The sequence below is a fragment of the Ammospiza nelsoni genome, chromosome Z (genome assembly GCF_027579445.1).
Source record: "Ammospiza nelsoni isolate bAmmNel1 chromosome Z, bAmmNel1.pri, whole genome shotgun sequence".
Taxonomy (NCBI): Eukaryota; Metazoa; Chordata; class Aves; order Passeriformes; family Passerellidae; genus Ammospiza; species Ammospiza nelsoni.
In genome coordinates, this window is record NC_080669.1 from 24677630 (window position 1) to 24703843 (window position 26214).

Consider the following 26214-nt stretch of genomic DNA (forward strand, 5'->3'; position numbering starts at 1 on the left):
AATCTTGGATCTAGTACTCTCTGAGCTTTCCTTGTACAGGATCTGGATATGCTGGTGGGACAAAGCCCCTTTACAGAGCACCAAGACATGCAATCCATCTGCCTGAAAGATGGAGCTGGGATCCATACCCTCCCTGTGGTGTTCAATCCCATCTCTTTATTTGAAGAACTGATTGAATGTTGAGTTGTTCCTGTTCCTCCTGCCTGGGGGAAGAGGAGCACTTCCCAAGCTTAGTTCAAGTCAGGCTGTGGCCAGCTCAGAAAAGACAACGGTAAGCATTTCTTTCAGATATACAGGAGGTGGCTGAAGGCATTTTCCAATCTCCCTGTCAGTTTTTCCCTCCCTTTCCGCCAGAGCTGCGACCTTCACAGCTCTGACAGCCGCAGAGGCCTTGTATGTGCCCCCACTTCTCTTTGATGGCTTATGTTGCCTTCTAATGGCACAACTGCTGTTTGGCCCTGCTCTGGCAGCTGCATAGTTCTGCCAGTTGTGCCTTATCAGAAAGAAGGTATACCCTCAGGCGTATGTGTCAACACTCCCATGTTGTCTTAGGGGTGACTTTATAATGCTTGTATCCCCATTCATGTGTTTAGCCCAGAAATAAGTTTTGCACCTTTAAGATTGGTTCTGAGAGTGAAGGGAGAGAGAAGAAGTGCGCAGTTTGTTACCAGAAACTGCACTTGCTCCCCCACGTCCTTCTCCTAGACTGTGCTGTCTGCAGCACAGACAGCGGGACAGAGCTCTCCTTTGCTTTTAGTTAGTTTTAGCTAGCTGAGGCAGAGAAGTTCCCTGGCCTGTGGTTTTTTGCCTTTTTCTTGGACCTGTTCAAACCTGCTCTGGACTGAACACCCAGGGGAGCACCGGCAGCTGCACCTGTGGCCCACCGGGCCGGGCCTGGGCCGCGGCACTTCCAGCACCTGAGGGACTGATCAGAAACTGAGTGAGCTGAGCTACAGCCCACCAAGGGACTTTCTGAGTTTGTCATCTCTTCAGAGTGGCAAGAGATTTTATTGTTTAATACGGGATTTTTTTTAATAATTTCTTGTTTGTTTGTTTGTTTGTTTTTGTGCTGGTGAATACTTTGCCTGTTAAATAAACGGTTTTTTCCACTTTTCCCCAAGTAAATATTTTCCTGAACCAGCTGGGGGAGGGGCCACTTGAATCTGCTTTCTAGAGGAACCCCTTTAGAGGTTTGCTCCCAGATTTGCCCTGGAGGGAGAGTTTTGCATTGTTAGATACAGTTGTGCCTCACCAGAAGGAAGGAGATTGGCATGATAAAAAGTATTACCCTACCTCTGCAGGATCTGCTTCTGATGTGCCTTTTTTCCCTATCTGATGTGAAAACACTTTGTTTAAGACATCAATCCCAGGTTATCGTGGAAACTGGCTCAACCAGCCCACCCAAGCAAAGTTCAGTCCACCACACCTGAGAAAACAGTGGACAAATCTGTTTCTTGGCCCTCACTCACTGCTCCCATGGCAAAGGTCCACCCCTAAGAAACAGCCTCCTCCACTGGCACCCCACACTTGAGTGTCCATGGACATCCCCTGCATGCATGCATGCATATTCCCATTTGGAAATACCTGGCAGCATGCCCACCCTGAGGCTGTGAGGACCAGCTGTGCTCCCAAGTGTATGTGGGCAGCCAGGGCACAGTCCCCCACAGCTCACAGGGTGTGATGGGCAGGCACACCGTGCTCCTTGTGTGAGCAGCCCTGCTGGAGCACCCTGCAGTGCTCTGAGTGCCTCACACTGGTTACGGGGAGCAGGAAGGTCAGCCTCCAGGTTTTATTTCCCAGAAAACATTTGAGAACATAAGGAGCTTTTCTCAGTATTTAAGTGTATGGTGTCTTGTGGTGATCATCAAAATCCCACTACTTACCACTGTGCATTACAATAACCTGTGGCATTTTTCCCGCTTAAAAAAGAAAAGAAAGAACAGAATTTATTTGACAACTTCTGCTGTATGATAAAACCTCCCACATGGTCCTCTGCTCTTGTGAGACCCCACCTGGAGTCTGAGACTATTTCCAGTGCCCCAAACATAAGCAATAAATATGGAACGGTTGGATCAAGTGCAGAGGAGACCACAACACTGATAAGAGGGCTGGAGCACCTCCTCCAGTCAAGCTGAGAGAGCTGGGGCTATTCAGCCTGGAAAAGAAAAGGCTGTGTGGGAACCTACTGGCAATCCTTCAGTATCTGAAGGGTCCTGAAGGGAAGCTGGAGAGGGACTCTTCATCATCAACTGTAGTGAAAGGACAAGGTGTAACAGGTACAAACTGAAAGAAGGGAAGTTTACATCAAATGTCTTTCCTGTGGGGTTAGTGAGACACTGGAACAGGTTGCCCAGGGAGCAGTGGGTGCCCCGACCCTGGCACCGTTCAAAGCCAAGCTGGATAAGGCCTTGAGAAATCTGGTCTAGTGAGAGTTGTCCCTGCCCATGGAGTGAGGCTGGGGCTAGATGATGCTGAAGGTCCCTCCCAGCCTTTGACATTCTATGATAAAATGATACAGACAACATGGAGTCACTACCTGTTGTGTTTTAACTTTCATGCAAGTGGACAAGTTTGTGTATTTTCCTGAAAGACACATAGCTTCTCACAGAATTGCTGCATAATGATTGAGGATTACATCTTGCTAACTACATTGAGACAGGTAAATGATCACAGGTACCAACACAGCTCTAGTTTTCCTTTTACTTGCAGTATTTTTGTAATGCAAAACAATATACTGAAGGGTAAGAATCCTGAAGGTAACAGGAGTAATAGAAGAAGAAAATCCCCAGCAAAACAGATCTGCAAACAATTTTAAAAAAGAAAGAAGGGGGGTGGGAGGAGGGAGCAGGACATGGGGTTGTGTCTATTACTACAAGAGTGTAATCGAATGTTCTATTTTTGCATGAATAAACGTGAAAAGTTACTTTCATCTGAAATAAGAGTTACAAGTCTGGCATGTTATCTAAAAACAAAACAGAGCAGGAGGCGGAAAGGAAGGACTGTTAGTTCTGATCCATTGTGTTAAGTAACAGCATTATGAGGCAAAACAGAACAAATTTATGAGATCTCACAACTCAGGTTGCTTAGTTAATTGTAAGAGGAACTGTGATGGGCAATGATAACACTGTCTTCTTAAAATTATTAATGAAGGAATAAAGCTTCAATTAGTATACAATGTGGGTCCTGCTCCTAGAGAAGGCAGCTACTGTGTGTTGCATGAATAGCTCCATGCTTTGGGATAGCAACCTATCCAGATTCTTGAAGTGAATGCAGATGCATTATCTATCAGAGCGTTTCTTGGATTTAAGTGGAATCATAATCTTTTAGAGCAGTTCAAATGTTTACTGTGGTCAGTTTTCATGCTTTATCCTTACCCTCAGGCGTCCTTCTGATGTCCAGACAGATACAGACTTAGATATGATAACTTTATCTTTTTTTCGTTTTTCCCACTGTGAAGGCTATGGTTGCATTCACTGTCAGTCTCAGGAGGTTGTACGGAGCAGGATTATCCCCATCAGTTTTGGGATAAGAAGTTTTTCAGTTCAGGAAAAATGCTGTTCCATAATCTTACAACCTGATTTATTGGGCCAAATGTTGTCTTGACTTGTCACATGCCATCTGACATCAGATACATTAAATGGAGGACAGGAGACAGGACAGAACTGGCTCCCTACCATCAGGAAGAGTTGCAATTAAGGCAAACAAGATCTAGCCCTTCCCTGGTTGGTCACAAGCCTAATAAATTATCAGAATAGTCCAATCAGGAATGTATTTGTACTTTTTTTTTAGGTTTTTTGTTGTTGGTGGTTTTTTGGGTTTTTTTTTTTTTTTTTTCTTTTGGGGGGTTTGGGGGGTTTTGGGTTTTTATTTTTGTTGTTGTTGCTGTTTAGTTTTGGTTTGTTGTTGTTGTTTTTATAGGGTGTTCTCCTTTTGTGTGGCATATATTTCAGTGAGAATAGGTCTAAAGTATGCTACAGGTTTTGGAAGCTGGAGCTGTTCCTCCATTACAGGTTATTTCACCTGTCATATAAAAAGAAACAGAATTAGACACACAGTCATAATTTCCTTCTCAGTCATTTGCAGAAGTTTTTTAGAACTTTTCTCCAATGATCAGCTTAGGTCATATACCTATAGCACCCTATATAGAGCTGTCTGCTGCACAAAGTGATTGTACATGTAAGGCTGCTTGGAAAGAGCATTGCAGAGCTAGTGGAAATTTTCCTTGCTTGAATATCAATTACTTATTCAGTAAATAATTCTTCAGAGATTTTCTAGATCATAGTTAAAACACTTCCTTTTGCTATTTTAAGTTTACTACTGTGAATCAAACTGAGATAAAACATCTAGACAGCTCTAATAATTTCTAAATTGCGTCATTTGAGCAATGTCCACACCACAGGCTGCTAGAATTTTGGTCCAGTTTAGAACAAAAGAAGAGTTCAGACACAGTCTCTGTGGAGTGAAGGCACCCAGTTGTGGCAGGTATTTGATCAGACATTTGGAATAGGCCAGGAGAACCTTCTGCTTCTGCCCCTTTGAGAGTCAAACAAATCCTCAGGCTTTCAGAAAAACTTTCAACCAGTACCCACCACTGCTGGTGGTCTTAAGTACTGCCCAGGCTGGGCCCACAGAAGAAGAAAACCATGTTCAACCAAAATAAAATGCTACTGGGCACTGCCACTACTCTTTGCAACTAGGAAGTACCTAATCTGGGCTAGAAATGCGATGTGATGAACAATTATTTCTCAAATGTTCTTCAAGGAATATTTAGGACCTTTTTAACTTTTTTTAACTTTTCATAAAGCTTTTCTTAGCTTCTGCTTTATAACCTGTGGGACAGCAGGTCAGCCAAAGGGCTGTTTACCTGCTATTTTCCAGGGACAGTACGTGACATTTTGCTTTCCCCAGCTGCATGGGAATTCATGCTGAATGTGTTCTCAGTAGTTTCTCAGATAATAGTGTTTGGGATTTTAAACTGGTGGCCTTCTTGACAACCTGTCATCATGTCAGGTTTGAAGGCAAGTTGCCTTCAGCCTTGCCAGTGGAGCCAATCTTACTCTGCTGTGTCAGCAAAACTTGCTGTAATCTGTGAGTGTTTCATAAGCATGTTTTTGAGTTAGAAATGAAAAGCTAATTACTTTTTCTGACCTCTCTTTGCAGCCATTCTCTCTTCCTCTTTTTTCTTCTCTTCCTCCAGTGCTTTAACTTTTGCATCATACTCATCAGCACGGGTCTTCCACTCATTTCTGTTGTTCAGCAGCCCATCAAGCATAGGCTGAATTTCCTCATGGAAACGGGAAAACTCCTAATCAAAACACATCTTTCAGTGCAATGCAGTGCAGAGGGAATGCATGTCCATCATACCCCAAGATAGACCCTGACACCTCGCATCCAAAGCTGATGCTTTGCAGAAAGCATCAATGGCAGAAACAGGCAGCCCGTTGCAATGCCTCAGAAAAGGGCAGATTTTCACTTGTGTGCCTGTCCCTCTCCCCGTGGTGCTGCTGCCCCAGGACTCAGCTGGGATTTGAACCCCTGTTGATAAGGGTGGGGTGTGTGAGGCTGCACTTTGCTTACCTTATAGACAAATGTACACACAAAGTCAATGAAACCCACTTGAAGCTTCGGAAGCTCAGCAGCTTTCCTTCGGTCCATCATCGGCTGTGGGAAGACACAAATTCATCGTGGTTTATGAGAACACTTAATTGAAAAACACAACTCTATTTTCTCCCCAAAACTGCCCTCTTGTGTCAGCCTGGCAGTTCTGTCATGCTGTCCTAAAGACCACCCATCACAGCCCTCCTCCTCAACTGCAGAGGAAGAAAGAGGGCTCATTTCCATAGCCATTTTAGCAGAAATTTTAGACTGCAATTCAAGTGTCCATGGATGGGGAGGAGAACAAGTTTTTCCCTTGTGGAAATTATATTTTTACAAGATCTTGTTGATTACTATATAATTTGTGATGCCACTGTGGGTAGAGGGGGTGCATGAAAGTCTACTTTAAAAATCCCCAAACCACACAGGTGGAGAACACTTACAGGAATGACTCCTGGCTCTTTCAATGTTGAATTTATTCATTTAAAAAATGTTAGAAATGCCCTTCCATTTATCAATAATTCTATGACTCTGTGAAGTCTGTGTTTGCAGTTTTCCTCCTTATTAGAAACTCTTCTTTCTTCTGTGACTTGTCTATTTAGTTATTAATTTTTTCTGTAGGGGACCTACACAAAAATCTCCAGGGTGAATCACCCCTTGATGCTTCACAGCCACTGAACCCACCTAACTATTTGGACAGCTGGACAAGAGGCACTTGTCACTGTCAGGGATGCTCTTCACTATCTCAAAACATACTTTTCTAAAGGATTTTGGCAAGCACTGTGATTTCAGGCAGACACAGAGCACTCAGGGCAGCACTGCTTGTGCTGAGACTTGCTGTCTGAACTGAACTGCCTGGTTCTTACATGTTACTTACAATGGGCTGTTGCTGAAGGACGCTTATTTCCAAATCTCCTTGCTCCCAGAACTCAGCTGCTACCAGGAGAGCTACCTACATTGACACAGAGGGAAAAGGAAAAGTTAGTACCAACTTCAGCCCCATAACTTGATGCACTTCATTTCTCCATTCTGAATCAAATCTCACTTCTTATCCTTTTGTTTCTTCTTGTGCAACCATAGCCTCATTCCTCTTCCTGAGAAGGGCAGCTGTGGCAGCAGGATTTCACCTGTCTAGGGACAGCTCAACAGTCATATTGCACTGCATCTCATTAGGCCACTGCTCATCTATTGAGAAATATTTCGAATGTATTCCCCATGAGGATTTGCCTACTGGTCACCTTGTGGGTGTCTATTTTTCTTTTTTTCCTGTTGTCCTTTCTTCATGCTGAACAGGACGTAGGTTTTATTTCTTTTACCCTCCTTCAAAATCTAGTGTTTATTATTTAGCAATGGCTCAAGTACAGTTCAGGAATGAACTCTTAAAGGAAATCAAACAACTGAGCAAACTGCAGGTAGGTATTGCTATAATAAAGCTGATGCATATGTTACATGTAAAAAGTCTTACTGTGACCTAAAAATCTATGTAACTGAGGGATTTGTTTTGTTTTTTGTTTTGTTGGGATTTTTTTTGTAAACATGAATTTTGTACAGAATTCACAACTACAGTCTGAAAGATTGGTTAATACGTCAAAACCACAGCTATTCCTTTTTTGGTAGGAGATTTTGATTTATCTTCTAGGCAGCTTAGAAATTGCATTACTTTGAAGTGTAAGCTACAGAATTCCATCAGGATATCAAGCACCTTACCTTACTCTGGACTTCCCAAGGCTTTGTGATAGCTGACAAGTCACAGGCAGTCATCATCATGGCCCTAAAAACAGGAAAGAAATTAATTTATTCCCTATTTTTTCAGGTTCAGGACCCTCATACCCCAGTATGTGGGAACTCAGCACATCACTCCTGATGTCCAGAGTTGCCGAGGTAACCCTTGGGGGGGGCTCAGAAATCCTGGAATGTTGCCAGAAGTGCTTGGTGGTTGGATTTTGACCCTGCACGGGTTGTGCCACCTAAATGAGGACGAGAGGATCACTTGGGAATAAGTGGTGGAGGAATGGATTATTTACAGGGTGAAAACACAGGTTTTGGGATCTTGGTACAGGGGGGTTGTTTGGAGACAAGATGGAGGAATTAGGGCATGCCCTGTCCTTCTCCTCTTCTTCTTGTCATCCATCTTTGGTGGTGATGCTGGCACTTTGGGATTGGTTCACATTAAATCTGCACTTGTTAATAAGAGTAAAAGGTATTGGAAGGTAAAGGTAAATATCTTATGCGTAATTTTTAGTATAAAAATAGACGACTGCCCAGTGGGAGGTCAGTGTGCCCATGGCTGCCTTGCTGGGCAGACCTCTGTCAGGCTGGCAGACAACTTTGTAGATAAGAATTAATAAACAATGTTGAAGACCGAAAAATCTGAGGAGTGCTTTCGTCCTTTGGAGTGCAGGCTGCCTCAAGGCCATCCTAAGCCTAACCAGGCAGAAACAACAGGCCGAGCACAGAGACCAGTACTGTATCAGGTATCCCATGGCCCCTTCCAAACTGATAGATGTGTTGCTGTGACAGCCTTGGTTCTGATTGGGACACTCATCAAAGGCTGCTCTCTTGATTAAAATGGAATTATGATGGAGAACTACTTGCTTCTGGAGCTAAAATGTTTGCTGCTTTAGTGATTGCTGGGCTGAACTCCTTGACTTTGGAGTAACACCTTTGGCTCCCCCACGGGTGTGTAGCAGCGCAGTCTGCAGTGAGGTGGTGAGAGCACTTCACCACCAGTGCAGGGCATCCTGCAAAGTTTCTGTCTGGTTACAGCAGCAGCATCATGAAACTCAGGCTAGTTGCCACTGGGAAGAACAGCTAATGGATTGGATGCCCCTGTTTGTGGCCTACAGGGTGATGTGGTAGGAGTGTATAGCCAGAAGGGATCCTGCATCTCCATGGGAGTATATGACCAACAGGACACTTACTTGGATGAAGAACCACTCTAAGCTTTTTTTCCCCTGTATTTTTCCCTGCTTCTCCAGAAGATCAAATCTGAGTAGCCAGTAATGTATCATTTGCTGACTTTGCAGCACAAAGCATATCCTGGAGCTCTCACCTGGTGTCCACATCACTAACCTTTCCCCAGAGCTAGTTACTCACATGACAACCTCTTTCTTTGTTGTCTCTAGAGACAGATACTCAGTCCAGGCAGTCACGCTGTCATACGTCTTAGACTCATCAACGATCTTTTGAAACATCGTTCGCTTTCTTCGGGGGGTAGGGAGGAAGGGTTAAAAAAAAAAGAGGAGAAGAAAAATCTATGAAAATCTATGAAACAAGGAAACAAATATGTCAAAAACAGGTGGCTGATTCTGGTATTGCTAACTCCACCAGAAGGGTTCCCATTAGTTGCTGTCCTGACTCTTATGTCCTAACAAAACCAAGCACCATCATCTGCTCCCTTAACTGTTGTAAATGCCTTTAGGATGAGTATAGTGGTGAGGTATGAGCAGATCTTCGAAAGTACGAGCTACTGCAAGTTATGCTGAGAAATGCTTACACCTTTGTTTGCAGTAAAAGAAATCTTTTTCCTTACATGTGAAGCTAACTGCAGAAGCCTCGAGCTAGCTGGAGTATTTTTAAAGCAACCTGGCTTTATGTACTTAGTGAGGCATTGTTAACTTTATTTATATAATCTAAATGTATATAGGGAATTCTGAGTAATGGTTTATACACAATACACCCTTGTCTGGAGTGGCATGAGATCTGGAGAAATCAGAGGTTTCAATATTAGCAGAGAAAAGAGTTAGGCTATACCACAAAGAGACTTGTGTGTGTGTCCTATCATCAGTAATCCTGTGTCTTAGCTCAGCCAAGCCTCTGCTTGCAGTTCATGGACCAAGGAGGGCAAGGACCAGTTTGTTCCCAAGTGGTGAGGAAGAGGTGATGTATAGACAGATGATGGTACCATACAGATATTGGATCTCCACACTAAGTGTTCTGGGTATTCTAGCTTCCCTCAAATTCTTCTTTTTTGGACTGTTTAAATTTTGTGTAATTATACTGCAGTGCAAAACACAGAAGCAGTCTCTGGTCTTGACACTGTATTTTGAAAGCACATTTTGAAAGCTCCTTGCTAATTAGGAAGTTATATGTCATTGACTTTCAGCCTCATGTCCCAGAAAGCAAGCACTGCTCCAAGATTTTGGCTTTTTAGGCCCTTGTGTGTGGAATAGACTATGAGCTGGACATTCACCTACAATGAACTACTTGTTACTTGTGTCATTCTGCTGTCACAGAGAAGTTAGTACAGTCCTGGCCAGTCCATTTGTCATTTATGAGTATTTTCAGATCTGAAATGCTAGGTAAGTAAACCAAACCAAATCCTGACATTTCTTCCTATAGGGGATCAAATAGCCCTGCCTTGTTGGCAATAGAGGGTTAAAAAGTAATGTATGTGATTTAATTGAGTAGAAGTTCAAAATTCTTTTGAATTATTTGAGTTCTCCCCTCAGGTCTGAGGTGAGTATTAAAGGCAGCCTCCCAGAGCCAGTGCTTGTGAAGAGAACAGCTGCACTGGTGGGGGCTTTCAGAGTAAAGGATCACATCTGGCCTTTGTAAAGTGCCAGCTGCTTTCTGCCTTTCACACAAGGTGTGTGTGACTGACTTACTTGAAGTAGAGTGCCAGGTCTGTGGCTATAATGGCAATTTCCATCAGGTGAATCACATGCTCATGCTGCCTGCGGTTGAGGTTCTGACATATATTCAGTGACTGAAAAGCAAAGGACAGGGCATTGAAAAATCCAAGCTCTATGTTATGAGTTCCTGGCCACCTCCCTTTCCCAAATATGGTCACTTTTTTTTATTTCAGTAGTTCAGTTTGCTCCTCTGGTGTCCAAGGGGTGTGAGCCCATACACCACATTTAGTGCTGTTTCCCTTTAATTCACTGAGCAGGGGAAGGTTGTTACACAGTGCCTACCCAAACCCCATCTCCTGACTCAAATGCAAATTTGCCTGAAATGAAAAGTTAGCTGTGGGAATATTTCAGCCTTGGCCCTATCAGAGGGGATACAGGAGAGCAACGCTGTATTTAACCTGTTCCTATAGGGATAAAAATGTGGCCGCTGAAGAAACCAAGACATGCATTTAGGAAGCCTATGTGCTTTAGTCCTGGGTGGGCTTAGAGCCCTTTGGAAATGAGGCATCCAAGGATGGAAAGGATGCAGTTTCTCGGCATCCAATCCAGAGAAAGGTCTTGTACTGACAACTCTGTTGTTAACGAAAAACTTCAGTCAAAGGAAATTATTCGTGCCCTTATACTGCAGTTCATTACCAACCTCCTCAGAGAGCAAGAATTTTCCGAATTCCAAGTGATGTCTCTCTAAAATAGAGGATCCATGAAGTTTAGCTAAAGGATTTTGAGATCTGTTTGCATAAAGGAAAAATTGAAGACATTAGTGCAGCACTTAAAAATGAAAAGAAATGTCTAATTTTGTATTTAATTTCTGTCACACATATAAGTTCCATTTTTTAAAAAAGGCTTATGAGTTGAACTTTTTAATAAGTAATGACTTCAGTCTAATAAAAGACAGTTGTGACATTGCTTATAACTCTTTAGACACTGTGAAAAAATAGTATTCCAACTACAAATTTCACTCCAAATATTGTTTATGACTGCAGTGTAATTACTCAGCTTAGTAAGTTTGTTTAAGTCCTGAATAACTACATATTGATATCTGGTAATAGGAACAGAAAAAACTGCAATCCTTGGACACCTTCTAAAAAGCAAGGACATCTGCAATCCTTGGACACCTTGCTGAAAAGCAAGGCCCTCTTCTATCGAAAACTTTATTTAATGTTTTTCCAAAGCTTCAGGATATATAAGAAGATTTAGGCAGCAAGCATTGCAGAAGAGCTGTGATCTGTCTCCTTTAAGTGAGCAACAGAGCCTTGACAAGGAAACAAAATTATGCAATTGTTTATCTGTAGCTAATGACTACCTACTGAGAGCAATATTCTCATAGGTGCTTTGTTTCTGTAGGTTGTGAGGGCAATGCCAAACATGGTGCTTTCTCCATAGATACAGTAAAAATTCATCATCTTATGTCCAGGATGGTTCTGTTGGCATCCTAAGTCTCCTGTAATGCTCAGGATACTGAGTGCCTGCTCTGCACCTGCTCCCACTGTAATGGTAATGTAGAGTTCTGCTTTAACTCAGGGAAGTTTGCTAGGAGGTAAAGAAAGCCCCAGGGAGCATGGCAAATTGTCCCCACTGGCCAAAGCATAATCCCAAACACTGCAGCAAGCTGAAAAGCAAGGCTTTTTTCTTGTACAAGAAGGTTGTCACCCTTGTGTGTCAAACAGAGCTGCACTGGAGTTGGGTGTGATCACAGCCTGATTCCACTCCAAGCAGGAGCAAAAAAAAAATGGTTTGAAGTGGTAAGAAAATGCTTACTTCATTTGGTAGAGGTTGTTGGTTCCCCTGTGATCAATATCATGGCACAGAGCCGCAGTTACCATTGCAAGGGCTTCGAGGTCAGTGTAGTAACGCTTCAGTTTGCCAGTCTGAGGGAGAGAATTTATATTCCATATGTTAACATCTCTGACAGGAAAAGGTACTGAGCGATGACTGCTCTGTGCTGGGGATGTCCTGGGACAGTCCAGGAGAACTGAAAATATTTGTGAACTCAAACGCAGTACACAGCTGACTTAGACTAAAATGGGGAATCAGCTGGAAACAAAATATTTCAGACCAGGCAGGTGCATCTGTGCTGTTTATGTGTTTGATGCATATGTGCGGGGTTGGCTACCCATATAGTGGGTTGGCTACCCACTGCTATAGAAGCCTTGGCCCCAGGATTCACCCAGGCTTTCAGAAGCGCCCCTCCCAGTCACTGGACACAAAGTACTCTGTGAAAGGGCTCTGCATCTTTCTGGGCAATGGGGTTGTCAAGCTGAACCATCCAAAAGATTGTCCACACCTGTGTTTGTTCTGGATGGAAATGGAAAGCATGAGTTTGTGTCCATCCCAACCAGCTGACTTCAGTCTGGCTCTTACTGTCAGAATCTACTGGAAGAGTGGAAATCCTGTAGTCTCTCCTCTACTCTGCAGAAGGATTTAATCTGGAATCTATTCAACACCATGCATATCTGTATCTATGAGAATTAAAGCTCTCTGTTCATTGCCCAGTATTGACCAAAGCTTCCTTCATGTGCCATGCAGTGACTGACCCTTCAGGCTAATGGAGACCTCATTTAGCAGGACCTGTGCCAGGAGCGACAAAACATTTTCCTGCACCAGGGTTCGAAGGGAGCCCTGCATATTTCTCAGGTGTGACAGAAGACCTGCTGTAAATGAAGCTGTGCTGCAGAACTAACCAGGGTGGTGCTACCTTACCATCAGGAGCGTGAACATGGTCTGTGCCACATTGAAGCCATGACGCCAGTTGTGGTAAGTTATCTTCCGGTAGCCTTTGCTGACAGAGTACACAAACCTTACCAGAACCTGCCGGTGGGGAAGAGGATGTTAGTGTGGGTAATGAAGCTGCTGCCCGCCCATCTTGGATTACGGGTCATGTACAGAAATCATGGATGAAGTTCAAACCCGCTCTGCAGAGGTAGGCCCAGAAAGGGATCAGAAGGTTCATATATCATCAGGCTACCCTGGCAATGCTGACAGAGTAAAGCCTAGTAGAGAGCAAAAGTGGACACTAAAATGTAGCTGGTTTCTAATATTTCCCCCTCTCTCTCTCTCTCTCTTTTTTTTTTTTTTTTTTTTTTTTTTTTTTTTTTTTTTTTTAATTTAATCTCACAGACATGCCTCTGGGGTAAACAAGAATCAGCACCACCCGGAGGAAAAGAGATTTCATCTTACTGTTTGTGAATGTATTGATTTTATTCTGTTTATCTAGGTTATCACTTATAAGATTTGTCCCTTTTTCTTGTGATTTATTAATATTCATGTCTCTCTTCAACAGATATGGATCCATAGATGTAGAGGAGAATTACATTTATATCACCTAAAGAACTACAATATAGGGCATTAAATATAAAACTGTTCTTTCCGCTGCAGTCTACTTCTCCGTGTGTACTCTCTCTTGTAGCTATGTAGTTTTCTCATTAAAGAGCCAATTATGTATTAATGAGTATTCATTTCTTAAAATCTCAAATATAAGAATCACTAAGAGGTGCTATTCACACCTCTTCCAGAGGTTAGTTGTTCCAGAGTAGGTATATTTAATATTTTTGACGCTGACATTCTGCGTGTAAGAAGAACAGAGGTAATTCGCATTTACTTCCCTCCCGACCGTCATCCTGCCTTTCCAGGGCGAAAACTCTTCCTGCAGTTACCCCCAGATCCCAGTAGAGGGAAATCGACTTCTCACCATGAGCAGGGAAATCCCTTCGGGAGCAGCAGGGCTGCTGAAATGCCCGTTTCGCAATTCCTAGAGGGTTTTGAACTGCAAAAGTCGTGAGCTGGCAAGTCAGGGTTTGTGGGGTCCTTATTTCCAGGGGGTCACACCATTCCTGTCGACAGGTTGGTGCCAGCTGCGCCAAATGAAGGCACATCCGTGTTTGCATGGGGATGAGAAACAAAGGGGCTTGCCAGAGTGTGTTTCAGCGTGTCTTGGCCGAAAGCTGCAGATTGCATGCTCTGTCAAAGGAAAGGGGCGGACAGGAAGGCACTCCCGTGTCGTGCCCGGGAGCTGTGTTTCCACACTGCGGCTGAGCGGCATTGGATACACAACGTGCAAGAAGAGTTTTGCAGAGTCCGCCACTCATGGCAAACCACATCTGTGGCAGGCAGTGAGGAGCAGGAGAGGGCAGAAGATACGCTCCAATGCCATGTGAGAGGCTGTTCCCTGCCCTCGGCGGGGTGAGGGGCTCAGGAGGCCGATCCCTCCCTGCGAGGCCCGTGAGCCCGGGCCTGTGCTGCTCCGTGCCGGGCACTACGGGGCCCGCAGTGCCAGCCGCGGCATGGGCGAGCACATCCGAGATGGGAGATGTGCTGGCTTCTGCCATCTCATACCTCCTGCGGGATCTGGAACTTTTTCACCACGCCAAGCTCGTAGTACATCTGAATGCCACACTTCACCAGCTCCAGCTCGGTGCAGTCAAAATCAGAGAACCTGAACTCATAGATTTCGAACTTAGTGGGCCCCGGGAGTTCTTCTTTCTGTAAGAGAGATGGGCTGGTTTGTTGCTGTGCTGCTTATGTCATTCCTAAGCTTTGCTGAATAAAAATGTATCAGTCTGACACTGCTTTTCTTTTGGAATACAGCACATAAATAGAACCAAAATGAAGCTTTTCATGATAACCCCTTAGTGGAGGAAGAGGGAGGGCAGTTTTGTGCAGGAAACATCGCTTGTTTCCTGTTAAGCATTTGATTTTATATAGTTTGAAGACTTAAAATGGAGGAAGAATTACAGCCCTCCTTAATTACTCTGAAAAACAAGCCAGATGGACTTTGAAGTCCTTGAGATAAAGAGGCAGAGAGCAGGGACGCCCCAGGAGCTGTGGGAGGCACGTGCTGACACATACTGATGATAATCTCAAACTCAGTCAGCAAAGGAGGGCAGGGTATGCTGTGCCTTCACCCTTTGCCAGGTAACAGCATGCCAACACTGGGAATTCTTCCCTACATCTAGGCAGGCAGAATTTGCTTGCCAGGGCTGTTGTTTCCAGCAGTGCATTGTTCTTACCAGAATGCTTGCCAGCTCCTCTTCGTCACACTCACATGGCTCCTTCCCCAGCTTTTCTCGTGTTGGCTGCAAAAAGCATGGGTGTGTTAAGGAGGCAACCGAACCCCCCTGGATTTCTCACTGGGCAGCTTTGGGGCAATCTAGGGCAACTCTCATATCCAAATTGTGCTTCTTTCCTGGACCTTACTTCAATTTCTTGTCTTTCAACACATTTTTCCTGGTAGTGTTCTCCCCCTCCTAGATTTTGTTTTGTGTTTCCCTCACTTGCAAATGTCCCCCTAGACCCAACGTCACAGCTGGGTCCTCTGACTTCACATCCTCAGCACAGAGGAGGTTTTGAGGAATAAATCAGTTTCTGTTCCACTCCTACAGCCCTGCCCTGAGTAGCACCTCCAGGGCTGGCTTTGTTGAGGAAGTTAGAAAGAGCACAGTGGCACAGTGTGCCAAGGAGGAGGGCAGACCACAGAACAAAAAGAAAGACTCATTCTGTCCCTGTGCAGTTACTAGGGCCCAGGTGCTGCCCCCACATCGTGGTGGCTAAGTGTCTCTGTGAAACGGGAGACCTGTGTCTGTGCCACGGGTCATGGGCCAGGCCAGTACACTTGGGTGTGAGCTCCACATCATGAGGCATTACCAGAATTTCCTGGATTTCATCCTTGTCACATTTCACGTGGTAGAGCACCATGTCCTGAGCAATGTCCTTACGGTTCTCCAACTTGTTCATCTTATCATACGTGTCTGTGTTGAGTACAGACCAGCCCAGGAACTGTGTCAAGGACTTGGTAAGGGGAAGAGAAGGAAACAGAGATATAGCCATAACATCTGCTCCTCAAAGAAACACAGAAGTATGACATTGTGTGATACCTTTTTAAAGAAACACAAGCTGGACTTTGTCCAAAATTCTAGCAATGAGCAATCACATCTTTGCTTCCAATTGTGACATGCTCCTCAGCAAAGCAGTTCCCCTCATGTTAAATCTGCCCAGGCCTTGACAGCATCGATTCTGTGCAGGTTGAAGGACCCTCTGTCCAGTTCAGAGTACAGAAAATTATTTCTGTGTTTCTGCAGGTGTTTGTGGAAATGTTTCTGTCACAGTGGTGATAGCAGATCAGGAGCTCTCACATCAAAGGAGAGCAAAGGGCCCTCATCACCCTTCACATGTATTTCCTCACATCCTGTGCTCGCTTTCAACTTGTTTGCTGTCCAGTGGCCAATTCAAACTGATTTTTTCCCCCATGGTCTTTTTGTTTGATAAGAAAAGTCGATTTCAGGAAATGTCCTGATTGATAACAGGTGCCAAGAGCTAAATATTTATATTTCATTGAAACTAGCCTAGGAACATTTCTAAGGAGCAAGGTCTTTAATCACAGCCACTGTTGGTAGATTTAATAGCTGGCCTCTCTTTTTGTCCTAGCTGTATAGACAATTTCTGTGTCATTTTTCGTGGGACTTGCCCAGCCAGTGAGAGCCAGCTGGTAATTATGTGAATACAGGTGAGAATGGTTGTTTTGGCACACAGTAGATGCTTATGGCTAGGAGTACAATCCAAGAATGCTGAAAAAAATCACAAGAATATAGTCAGGTTTCTCATACCAAACTCCCCCAGTATGTCAAACCGTTGCCTTCACAATGTTCAAGCTGATGTATAACACCCCTCTAAGCAACAAAGATACACATTTAGCTGCATAACACTCCGGATGCTTTGCAGATGTACATGGAAAAATAGTGACCTCTTCAATTATATTAATTTCTTTCAGCAAGAAACTATACCTCCATGAGGGTTTCATCCTGCTCATCAAATGGTTTCCCATCTTTTCTGTTATAAAATGTGACAACACCAACAATTTCTTCCCTTTTATTCACAATTGGCATGGAGAGAACGTTTTTGATAGTCCATCCTGATTCATCTAGAGGACCTTCCTTGAAGCAACAGCAAGCAGAGAGACATCATGAACTTAATATGTTTTACGTATTATGCTCATGTAAATACACGAGCACTCCAATTTTACATTCAGACTACAAGCAAAAGAAGTATTTATATGCCCAAAATTGACTCTACATTACACTTTTTGCAAAAAAATAAAGTTGAATCCTTGATAGAATTGGAAGTTTTCACAATACCTGAAAGTTAAACATCTCATCTGCAGCAGCATTCATAATGTTGCAAATCTAGGGGATCACAAAGAAAAGGTATTACAGTATGGGCAATGAGAAGTTAAACTGCCAAAACAAAGCACTGAATTGCTGAGAAAGCTGCATGAGTATTATTCGTGTCAGAAAGACTTGAGGAATCCCAGATTAAGTACTTACAAATCCACTTTCAGCCACATAGGTTGGCAGTCCAGTAACTAGTGCCCAGTGATCCGGGGTAGGATTTCTAATGAAAGAAAAATGTATAAGGGAAATTAAAGGTATATATTTACTGAAAACAGATCATGGAGCTGAAGTGCGTTCCATTGATTGTATAATCAAGGTTTAGACCTGGAACGCCCAGTTCATAACTTGTTCTATTACTTTCAAAGGATCCACACGCACAAGCAAAAATTTTCCACATAAGTAAATACTTTCGCTTCAAGGATTCAAAACGAAACAACTGATAAAATATCGGTTTGCAGATATTTTATAAAAATTCATTCCTAGAAGTGAAGGCCATGCCTCAGACCTTCAACACAAAGAAGGATAAAAGGAGATTCCTGGCTAAGGATGCCTGCCAGCCTGAACTTTGAACACTGCTGTACCCAAGAAATGGGGACCTTTTCTGCAGCACAAACCCCAGAGTAAAGTGGTGTTAACAGAACTCGGAAAACCTCTCTTATGTCAGATTTGCCTAAGCTGCCCAAGGCTCCACTGAAAAATTCAGTGGCAAGAAGAGAGAGCAATTTTTAGAAAGAGGGAGTCCCAATGTGTCAGGATGGGAGAAAAGGCCAGAGGTAGCCTTAAGTTGGGGTCAGTGATATAAGGAGTGGAGAAAAGCAAGGAAACCTCAGCACAAGAGCATCCTGGATAAATCCCAGATACAGGGAAGGCATGGAGGAGAGTGATGCCTCTACCTGGCAAGGACAGCAGAAAACTGCAGGCAATCAAGGCAGCTCATTTCTCCACCTGAAAAGAATCACTGGTTGTAGTGAATTTTGGAGCCTAACTTCCGAGTCAGGATCCCAATGTCCTTGAGGAAATCTTTATCCTGCAGAAATGTGAGTTGAGGCACCAACTTACATTCTGACTCTCGATCCTCTATCAGTCCTTTACATTTCTCCTCATGGATGTCTTTAAAACATGGGAAACCTTGTTTTCAGCTACACCCCGTGTCAGTACCTAGCATTCAGGGACTGGGCACTTACGGGATGACTTTAATGTCTTCTTTTCCATGTAATATGTAATCGATGACCTTGTAAAAGACTATTTCCTACAAGTGAGAAAAGAGTGGTGTTAAAATGAGCGGTGAGGCAATCCATCTGGAGAAGGGAGAGTAAAAGAAATCTTGTCTTCACATACCCTGCCATCCGGGGTTCGAGGTCCTGAGTAGGGAGGTACTTCTCCCAACAGGACTGGCCACAGGTCAAAAAACTCCTGGTTTTAAAATTAAAAACGTATGTTTAGAGTAGAAAAGTGCATTTTGTCTTAAGCTTCAATGCAAGCATCGCTCTACCATGCTGGTTTTGGTGTTGTGTAAACAAGGCATGAAATAATAAAACTAATTCAATACTAGGCAGCAGAATGATAGCCAGATATCCAAATCTGGACGTGTCAGGTGCATTTCTATGGCTGCATATTACCATATACTGCCTATACACAGAGTGCTGATTCATTCAGTGAACAGTGAGCACTGTACTCAGAGCAAACAGCTTCAACCATGTTTTTGTGTTCTTAATTTTCCAAAGTGTGACTATTGCCTGACCTACTACTTGCCAGTTTGAAGAAGATAAATACTTATTTTGGGTTTTTTTTCTTATGCTACATTATAATATTGATCAAAGAGCCTTTAGCTTACACGGGATCTTTTAACATACCTCTTCACAAGACAATGTGCTGCAAGAGCTCTGTCAACAAGACAGCCTGGCCATGGGACAAAGAGGGTTCCACTGGCAAGGATGCTGTGTAACCCCCACATAAAGTTTGCCAAAGGTGCAAACCATCAGACCAAATCAGAGGTAACTTCAATTCCGTCAGCTTGTTTTCATGAAGCCAAATTTCATCTGAAAACTTGGATATCATGAGCATGAATGAGTCCTTGAGGAAGGTGGCTGTTTGGTCACAAGTCACCTTGTCATATGGCCTAGCTCTTTTCTCTGCTAATATTGGAACTTCAGATTTCTGCAGATCTCATGCCACTCCAGGCAAGGGTGTACTGTGTATAAATAGGCCCTTGTTTGCTTATGGTTCCACGGGTGTCTCACTATACTTCTGATACCCACGGACTTCGTGAGGTTTTGTTTGTGCTGCAGACTTTGACCAGGATTGCCAAAGTCAGACACCTCTTCCCCTCCTCTGTCTTCTCAGCCTCCAACTCTCCCATTTCAGTGATAAGCTCTTCCCCTTTCCTCTGATTTCGTTAACCCATTATCTTAATCTTTGCACAGTAAAAAAGTGCCGAGCAAAGTAGGAACAGTGGCTGAAGGTTAGCTAGCACTTTTACTGCCTCAGTAAATCTTATCTGCCTGCATCACCCCTCGGTGGATAGCAGCAAGCAGAAGGATGCGCAGCACACATGTGAACACTCACCTTCTGCTTGGTCATGTCCAGGAGACCGACTGAGTATCGGTCACAGTTCAAGTATGCCCTCACTGTGTAAAAAGCCTTGTGGAACTGCCTCTCAATGTCCGTCAGCTCCTCAAAAACCTTGTTGGCTGACCACAACAGCACCTGCAGGATATAATGAAAATGTAAGCACAGCCTTTTTTGGAGAGATGGGCTTGTTGGGTTATGGTTTCTGAAAGGTGCAGGAAACCTACCCGCTTGTTCCCACTGGGAATTACTAGGGAGAAAGAGTCAGGTCACCACAGTGTTGTGTAGGAGTCAAATGTCACCAATATAGCATAAAAAAAGTAGCAGTGTCAGGCAAAGAGCTGTCCCCACTTAAATTTTATATCTATTAATAAAATGTTGCATCCAAAACCCATTGCAAATTCCAGAGGCTGGTGTTTGAAATATCTGAGTTAACACTTCCCTGGAAGTGTTTGAGCAGCTGTTTCATGTGTGCAACAGCCTATGATGCTTTTCCCCATCTTCTGGTACATTCTACAGAATGTAACATCCTCAAGAAAGCTGTTGCTATTAGGCTTTTTCATTTGTAAAAGCAGAGGTTACACAAATACTGCTCTGAAATGGTAAGGAAGTAATTTACACTCTTGCTTAGCTTAGTTAATGCATGTGTGCCTGTATCCCAGATGTGTGTCTGGCTCTCTGATCCCAGGACATATGAGGAGCCATGCTTCTGAAGCACTGAAGCTGCAACTTGAAGCAGACTGGGCTTTGAACAAGAAATACTGTTACATGGCCACAACTGGAAAAAGTGCATCTCACCTCTTCACTGGGCACTAGTAGATTTTTTTTAACAATTCTGAGCTGCACTGGTCCATAAACTGGGACAACTCTGCCACTTGTAAGAAGTCGGAGTTCAGTGTCAGTATCCCTCAAACAGGAGAGTCATGTTGTCATGCCAACCATTGGATAAACATGAGCAGCAGTTTAGCGTTTTGGCACTTTACAGCATGCAATAAGTACTGAAAGCCACAAGCCCCATAAGAAGATCTGAGAGAAACAGCTGAAATATATCTGACTGATATAAAGAAGTTGGTAAAAAATTATTATATGGTGTTCTAATAGGACTTTTGCACAGTATCTGAGCACAAGCAGACTGACCTGTCTTTGCACAAGCCATTTTACCCACAGTATCACCCAGTCTTTGCTGTTGGGATTTGCAATATTAAAATCCTAGACCACTTTTGAGAATGTAATTTGCTCACTCTGTACTTCAGTACTTTAAAATCTAGCACAATGAACTATAATAATTTCACACAGCCCTGAAGGCCTGTATTAGTCAGAGGCTGGACAATTGAGCTATTGGCAGAACTAAAGCAGTGTGTCCTGCATCTCCTTCTTGCTTTCCTCCCTTTGTCCCTCAGACAGCAGTAATATATGAACACAGGACTCCTGGGTCCAGTCCCATACCAGAAGCACTAGGCTTTCACCTTATGGGCCTCCACTTTCTCTTCTAGCCCATTTCTTACCCTGACTAGTCCTACTGCTAAGCTGTCCAGAGAAAAAGCCTTTGCTAGGTCTACCTTAGTTAAGGGTTCTTCATTGCTGATATTACTGGGCCATCATTCTTGTTTTTGATAAATGAAAAAATTAGGCAAAGCATAATAAATTAATTAGAAAGTATAAGTGCCACCCAGAGCTCCAAAATCAACTTTCATTCTGCATCCATTTTGCTGAGACAGGCATTTATTCTCTCTCCATGGCAATCTCATTGGAGAATAGAGCGTGGCTGCCATGAAGCACAGATGCAATTCCACGTCCTCCTGAGTGACATCTACAGCCTGCTGCAGAAAGTTATTGCAAGGATTCACATCCATGCCAATAAATCCGACAGTCCTACTGTAACCCAACTAATAGGAAAGTATGGTGCCAGAATTTCAATCCAGAATGTCCTAAACCCCTAATATATGTTCTTTTCTACTGATGAAGGCCAATACAACATGGATATGACAATAATTTTACTGGTTCTAAGAGGAAATTCAGTGGCACTTTTAATGAGCAGATGGGGGAAAAATACCACATTCTTAAGTGTTTCAGAAAGTCCCTTGTTGCTGCTCTCTGCAATGATCCAAGAGTGCTTCACAGGCTCAAATAAACAAAACACCTTGAGGTCAGTCCTGCTGAAGCTGGTGCCACTGCCTGAGGTCCTGCAGTTTTGCCAATAGCAGAAGAGAGAGAGAGTAATGCAGGACTCTGGGAAAGAAGCAGTGTCTGAAAGCAGTTGAGGGCATCTCTTTATTTCTGCTCATCAGGGACAAATCTCTGAAGAAAATAAGATTCACCATTTAAATCAGAAGAATGAAATAATTTGATTTTGAGATAGCCAAACTGCATTTTCACTCTTACCTGGCCTCTTCGAGTCTCACAGTTGTGAAGATAACTCAAGTGATAAATTTTCAAGTTCAAGGATGCAAAATTCAGATACTTCAGAAAAAGCTGAAAAGGCAAATTGTGAGATTGAATTGAATGCAGTAGCAACTTCATGTGTACTGTATTTCATAGCACTGCTTTACAAGCATCAGGGTAATTTCTCAGGATAAATGCTTTGCTTTGCACTGCCATGACATGAGACTTATCCCACTGTTCCTTCCCTGAAAGATCTGAGATAAACATTCTCAATATAAGCCTCTTCTATAAGTGTGTGAGTGCCCTTAAGGGAAACTCACACCAGTGGAGCTTCACTAAAGCAGGCATCACTAGGGTAAAAGGATTTCTATCACACGACAAAAGTAAAACTTTTTGATAGGAATTCAGCTACTGACCACTTACTGTTTCATCATAGCTGGTGAAGTGTGGGCCATTCAGCTTATTTATAGCCACGATGACAGCAACCAAGTCTTTGCCATTCAAGATGGGTGTCGCAAGGATGTTTTTTGTGGTGTAGTCGGTGAGCTCATCAACAAATGGGCTGAACTGGGCACACTGTTTAATAGAGAATTTACAAATAAGCATTTTTCACAATGCGTCTTGAAACCAAGTCCAAGCGCAGCCCCTTAAAGTAAGCTGCCTAAAGAAAGTTTTGCTTAAAAATTACTGAGGAAAAGAAATGAGTTAGCAGAAAACCACATACAGATCATAAAGCTAATACCAAGAGCAGAGGATGTGGCTTTTAACTGCAACACGTGCACTTTTAACTTTCTGCGAAGATCTTGCCAATCATAAGCTTTAACATGTCAAACTCTCTCAGAACAAGGGGGCTCTCCACTGGTTATTCCCAGATCAATGGCATTCTTCATGGTGCTGCCTCCATCCTTTCCTCTGACTTCTTGCTGGCACTGCGGAGTGGGTAGAGCCAGGTAGCACTGCATAGCAACAGGGTATAAACTAGTGCACTCAATGGCAAGTTCACACACTCTCATTTTTCTTCTACTTTTACCATGAAGTTTGTTGTCAGCCTGCAGCCTCTACCCCTAGTTTCTCTTTAAAAGTGGAGAAAGAGTAGTCCAGGGCAAGCAGATGGCCAGTCACTTTGCCTACACAGGGCCTCGTTGGTGCCATCATCACCTGCCATGGGGAAGTGCAGGGATGGCCTTGCTACCAAAGATATTCTCCCAGCTCAGGTGAATAAATTGTCATCTGTAAGTCATTCTGTTTGGGTTAGAAAAAGCCACACAACTCTGATTATATTCAGAAGGTTGCACCAGAAAAAATTATCACTCCCTAATGAATCTTCTCCCCATACATTCCCCATTGTTGGCCTTTTCTGCCAAATGGGCTAGACCAAGCATTTAGTCTCTGGATCTTCTTCAAAGGAATTGTATTATGACAATGTCTAAAAGCACCAGAATTGGAGCACAGCATTTGGCTCACAGACCTGAAATCCTCCCCTGTATTTGGAGAAACGTCAGAAATTAAAAAACTTTAAGATTTAAGTCACATTCTGATGCTTCCCCCAACATCAACAGTATGCCCAGCAAAAAAGAACCCAGGCTGCAGAACCAAAACAGTGTCTCAGTGTGTTCTGTGGAAGACAAGGAAAGATTTGCTGAAGGGCTGAGATATGCCTGCACTGAGCAACAAGTGAATGAATAAACAGATGGTCTCTTTGTAACTAGCAAACAATAGATGGAGTAATCCCAAATGCCATATTTGGGTCACATGGATTTTAGTTTTATACCTATGATTAGAGCAAGCAGATTGTTATTCCTGCCATCCAGGTTTACATGATTGAACCAGAAGTATGGGGAATAAATACTGTCATGAAAGCATAAACACAAAATATTAAAATCCCTCAGGTCCTTCTTGATATTGCAGATTGCAATTTTTGCTGGAAGAGTTTTTTTAGTCTAAGATTGTCTCTTGCTGCTTCTGATGAAGATCACCCGTACACAGCTTGCAGTTAACTGCTCTGGGGTCCACTCCCTCTGTTTGATAGTGGTGCCTCTAAATGCCCTCAGCTGAGCCTTCATCAAGCAAATATCTTCCAAGTTCTTTTGTCGTGGAAAACCCTCTTTGGATTCACTGTAAAGAATTTCTGTCTCTGCCACTTACTCATAGAATATAAAATTGCATGGAAAATTCTGTGTGCATTCATTTCAGATCTGACAACTTCACTCTCCTCTGCTGGACTAGATCTGATTTTTTTTTTTTTTTTTTTTTTTTTTTTTTTTTTTTTAGTTAGACAGGCAAGGTGAAGCAATGCACTGTTTGCAAGCATTACGACCTAGTGTAATCAATGTTCTTAGTTTCACCTCACCCCATAAATGAAATTGGAAGGAACTTTCAGACTTGTTGCTCGTTTCCAGTTACACCACAAGGGCTTTCACCAAGCCCTTGTGCTGCTGCCTCTTGACCCCTGCGAGCCTCTCTTCTCCCCAGATAACAAATAAATCAAACATACCTCACGGACATCCTTGATGTTCATGGTTTTCTTGGTCTGAGCAACATGGCCCACAATGCCTATGTCCAGTGGATAGACAATCTCACAGTCTGGGGCAACCAAGCATTCCTCCAGAGTACTTCCTTCCTGGATGTTGAAAAGCCGTGTTGCCAGTTCAGGAGTGCCATTTCTCTGCCTGTACATGAAGAGACTACAGCGGTCAGCGTGAATAAGGGACCTGATTCTTCTCAGGGTCTTGAAAACCACTTTCTCCATGTTGATGCTTTCTTGCATGTCTTGGATCAACTCAAAAAGTATTTCACTCTCATTGTTATCCCAGGACTCCATTTTTAGTTTCTTCTCAAAATACTGCTTGGCAAAAGCAGGGTTGCCATCAAGAAACTTCTCCACGTCGTCTTCACTAATGCTCATTGTGAATGCCCTAGACCTTGTGGGTAGGTGGAAGTCAAAAGATGTGCAAACAGCACTCTAATTTCTCATCTGTCTCTTAAAATTTTGTAACTGAAGATGCTGCTTCTGGATTAACCAAGTTTGAGGTATCCCTGCAAAGAGAGCTTGTCATCAGGAAGATGTATTCCTTTATAATGCTGAAGGTGAGTCTGTAGGAGGACAGATCTTCTCAACCAAAGAGATTAGATGAGCTCTTCAAGAGCTTTGGGTCAACTTTCCTCTTCTTAATCTAACTGCAAACAAAAACTGAGTGCTCACAATGTCTGAAAACACTCTCCTGTCTCTTGATAAACAGAAGACTTACTGAAACAATTCCGTTGAGGCAGCAGCAACAGGGAAGGAGTGCATCTCCTAACATTGAAATAAGCTCTTTAAAGTCTAATTAAATATATACTGCTTGGGCCTAATCCTTGGCTAACAAGGTGACCATCTTATTATTTCTGCTCTCCCAGCTCCCAGCAATAGTAGGAAGTGCATTCTTCACAAAAGTCAGTGGCCAAAATAAAAATAGTAAATTAACGCTGCTTTTTTAGGACCCTCTCTACTATTGCCTAGCTCTATAGCAGCTCCTGTAAGGTTGTTCTCTAAGGGAAGCACCAATCCTGAATGCTTTAGTCCAGCGTTTATACTGAACTGGCAAGGTCTATGGTCTTTGCTTCTTGCTAGTGAGAGCCACGACAGGGAACATGCATGGCATCCATGTGGGAAGGAACCTGGAGAGCTTCTGTTTGGGGTTGCTGAATTGAAGCACTCTGAGGAAATGTGAGCAGCCCTGCAGACAAAATGAAAACCAAACACCAAACAAAACCCAAGCAATCTGGGAAGGTAGAAAAATTTCCCTCATTATTATCTGCGGAGAAAGGGGGAGAATTATGATTGTGAGGAGAAGGAGTTGTTTCACATCAATGAAGCCACAACACTGCAAACA

The 26214-nt window shown here is 43.2% G+C and overlaps 1 protein-coding gene across 1 annotated transcript; it reads right to left on the reverse strand.

The window, feature by feature from the left end:
* Positions 1 to 2790: 2790 nt before the first annotated feature.
* On the reverse strand, positions 2791 to 25247 carry PDE6B (phosphodiesterase 6B). Its single transcript, XM_059492400.1, has 22 exons — positions 24837 to 25247; positions 22766 to 22918; positions 22343 to 22432; positions 19958 to 20098; positions 18731 to 18805; positions 18577 to 18641; positions 17546 to 17612; positions 17357 to 17404; positions 17006 to 17155; positions 15870 to 16013; positions 15236 to 15301; positions 14562 to 14708; positions 12930 to 13037; positions 11988 to 12097; positions 10870 to 10957; positions 10203 to 10303; positions 8692 to 8799; positions 7303 to 7366; positions 6473 to 6547; positions 5578 to 5661; positions 5149 to 5305; positions 2791 to 4020 (listed from the first exon to the last, which is right to left on the reverse strand). Exons 1-22 carry the CDS (start codon positions 25245 to 25247, stop codon positions 3962 to 3964), a joined length of 2511 nt encoding a protein of 836 aa, XP_059348383.1. The 3' UTR covers positions 2791 to 3961.
* Between the last annotated feature and the right edge of the window lie 967 nt (positions 25248 to 26214).

What these genes read in the sequence shown, in the direction of transcription:
- PDE6B (XM_059492400.1), bottom strand. Translation starts at nt 25,247, where the DNA reads ATGAGCATTAGTGAAGACGACGTGGAGAAGTTTCTTGATGGCAACCCT. An exon ending in CCATGTTCACGCTCCTGATG is followed by an intron (nt 12,098 to 12,929) that starts GTAAGGTAGCAC and finishes TCTCTCCCTCAG; the next exon opens with ACTGGCAAACTGAAGCGTTA. An exon ending in AACAACCTCTACCAAATGAA is followed by an intron (nt 10,958 to 11,987) that starts GTAAGCATTTTC and finishes TTATGCAAACAG; the next exon opens with ATCTCAAAATCCTTTAGCTA.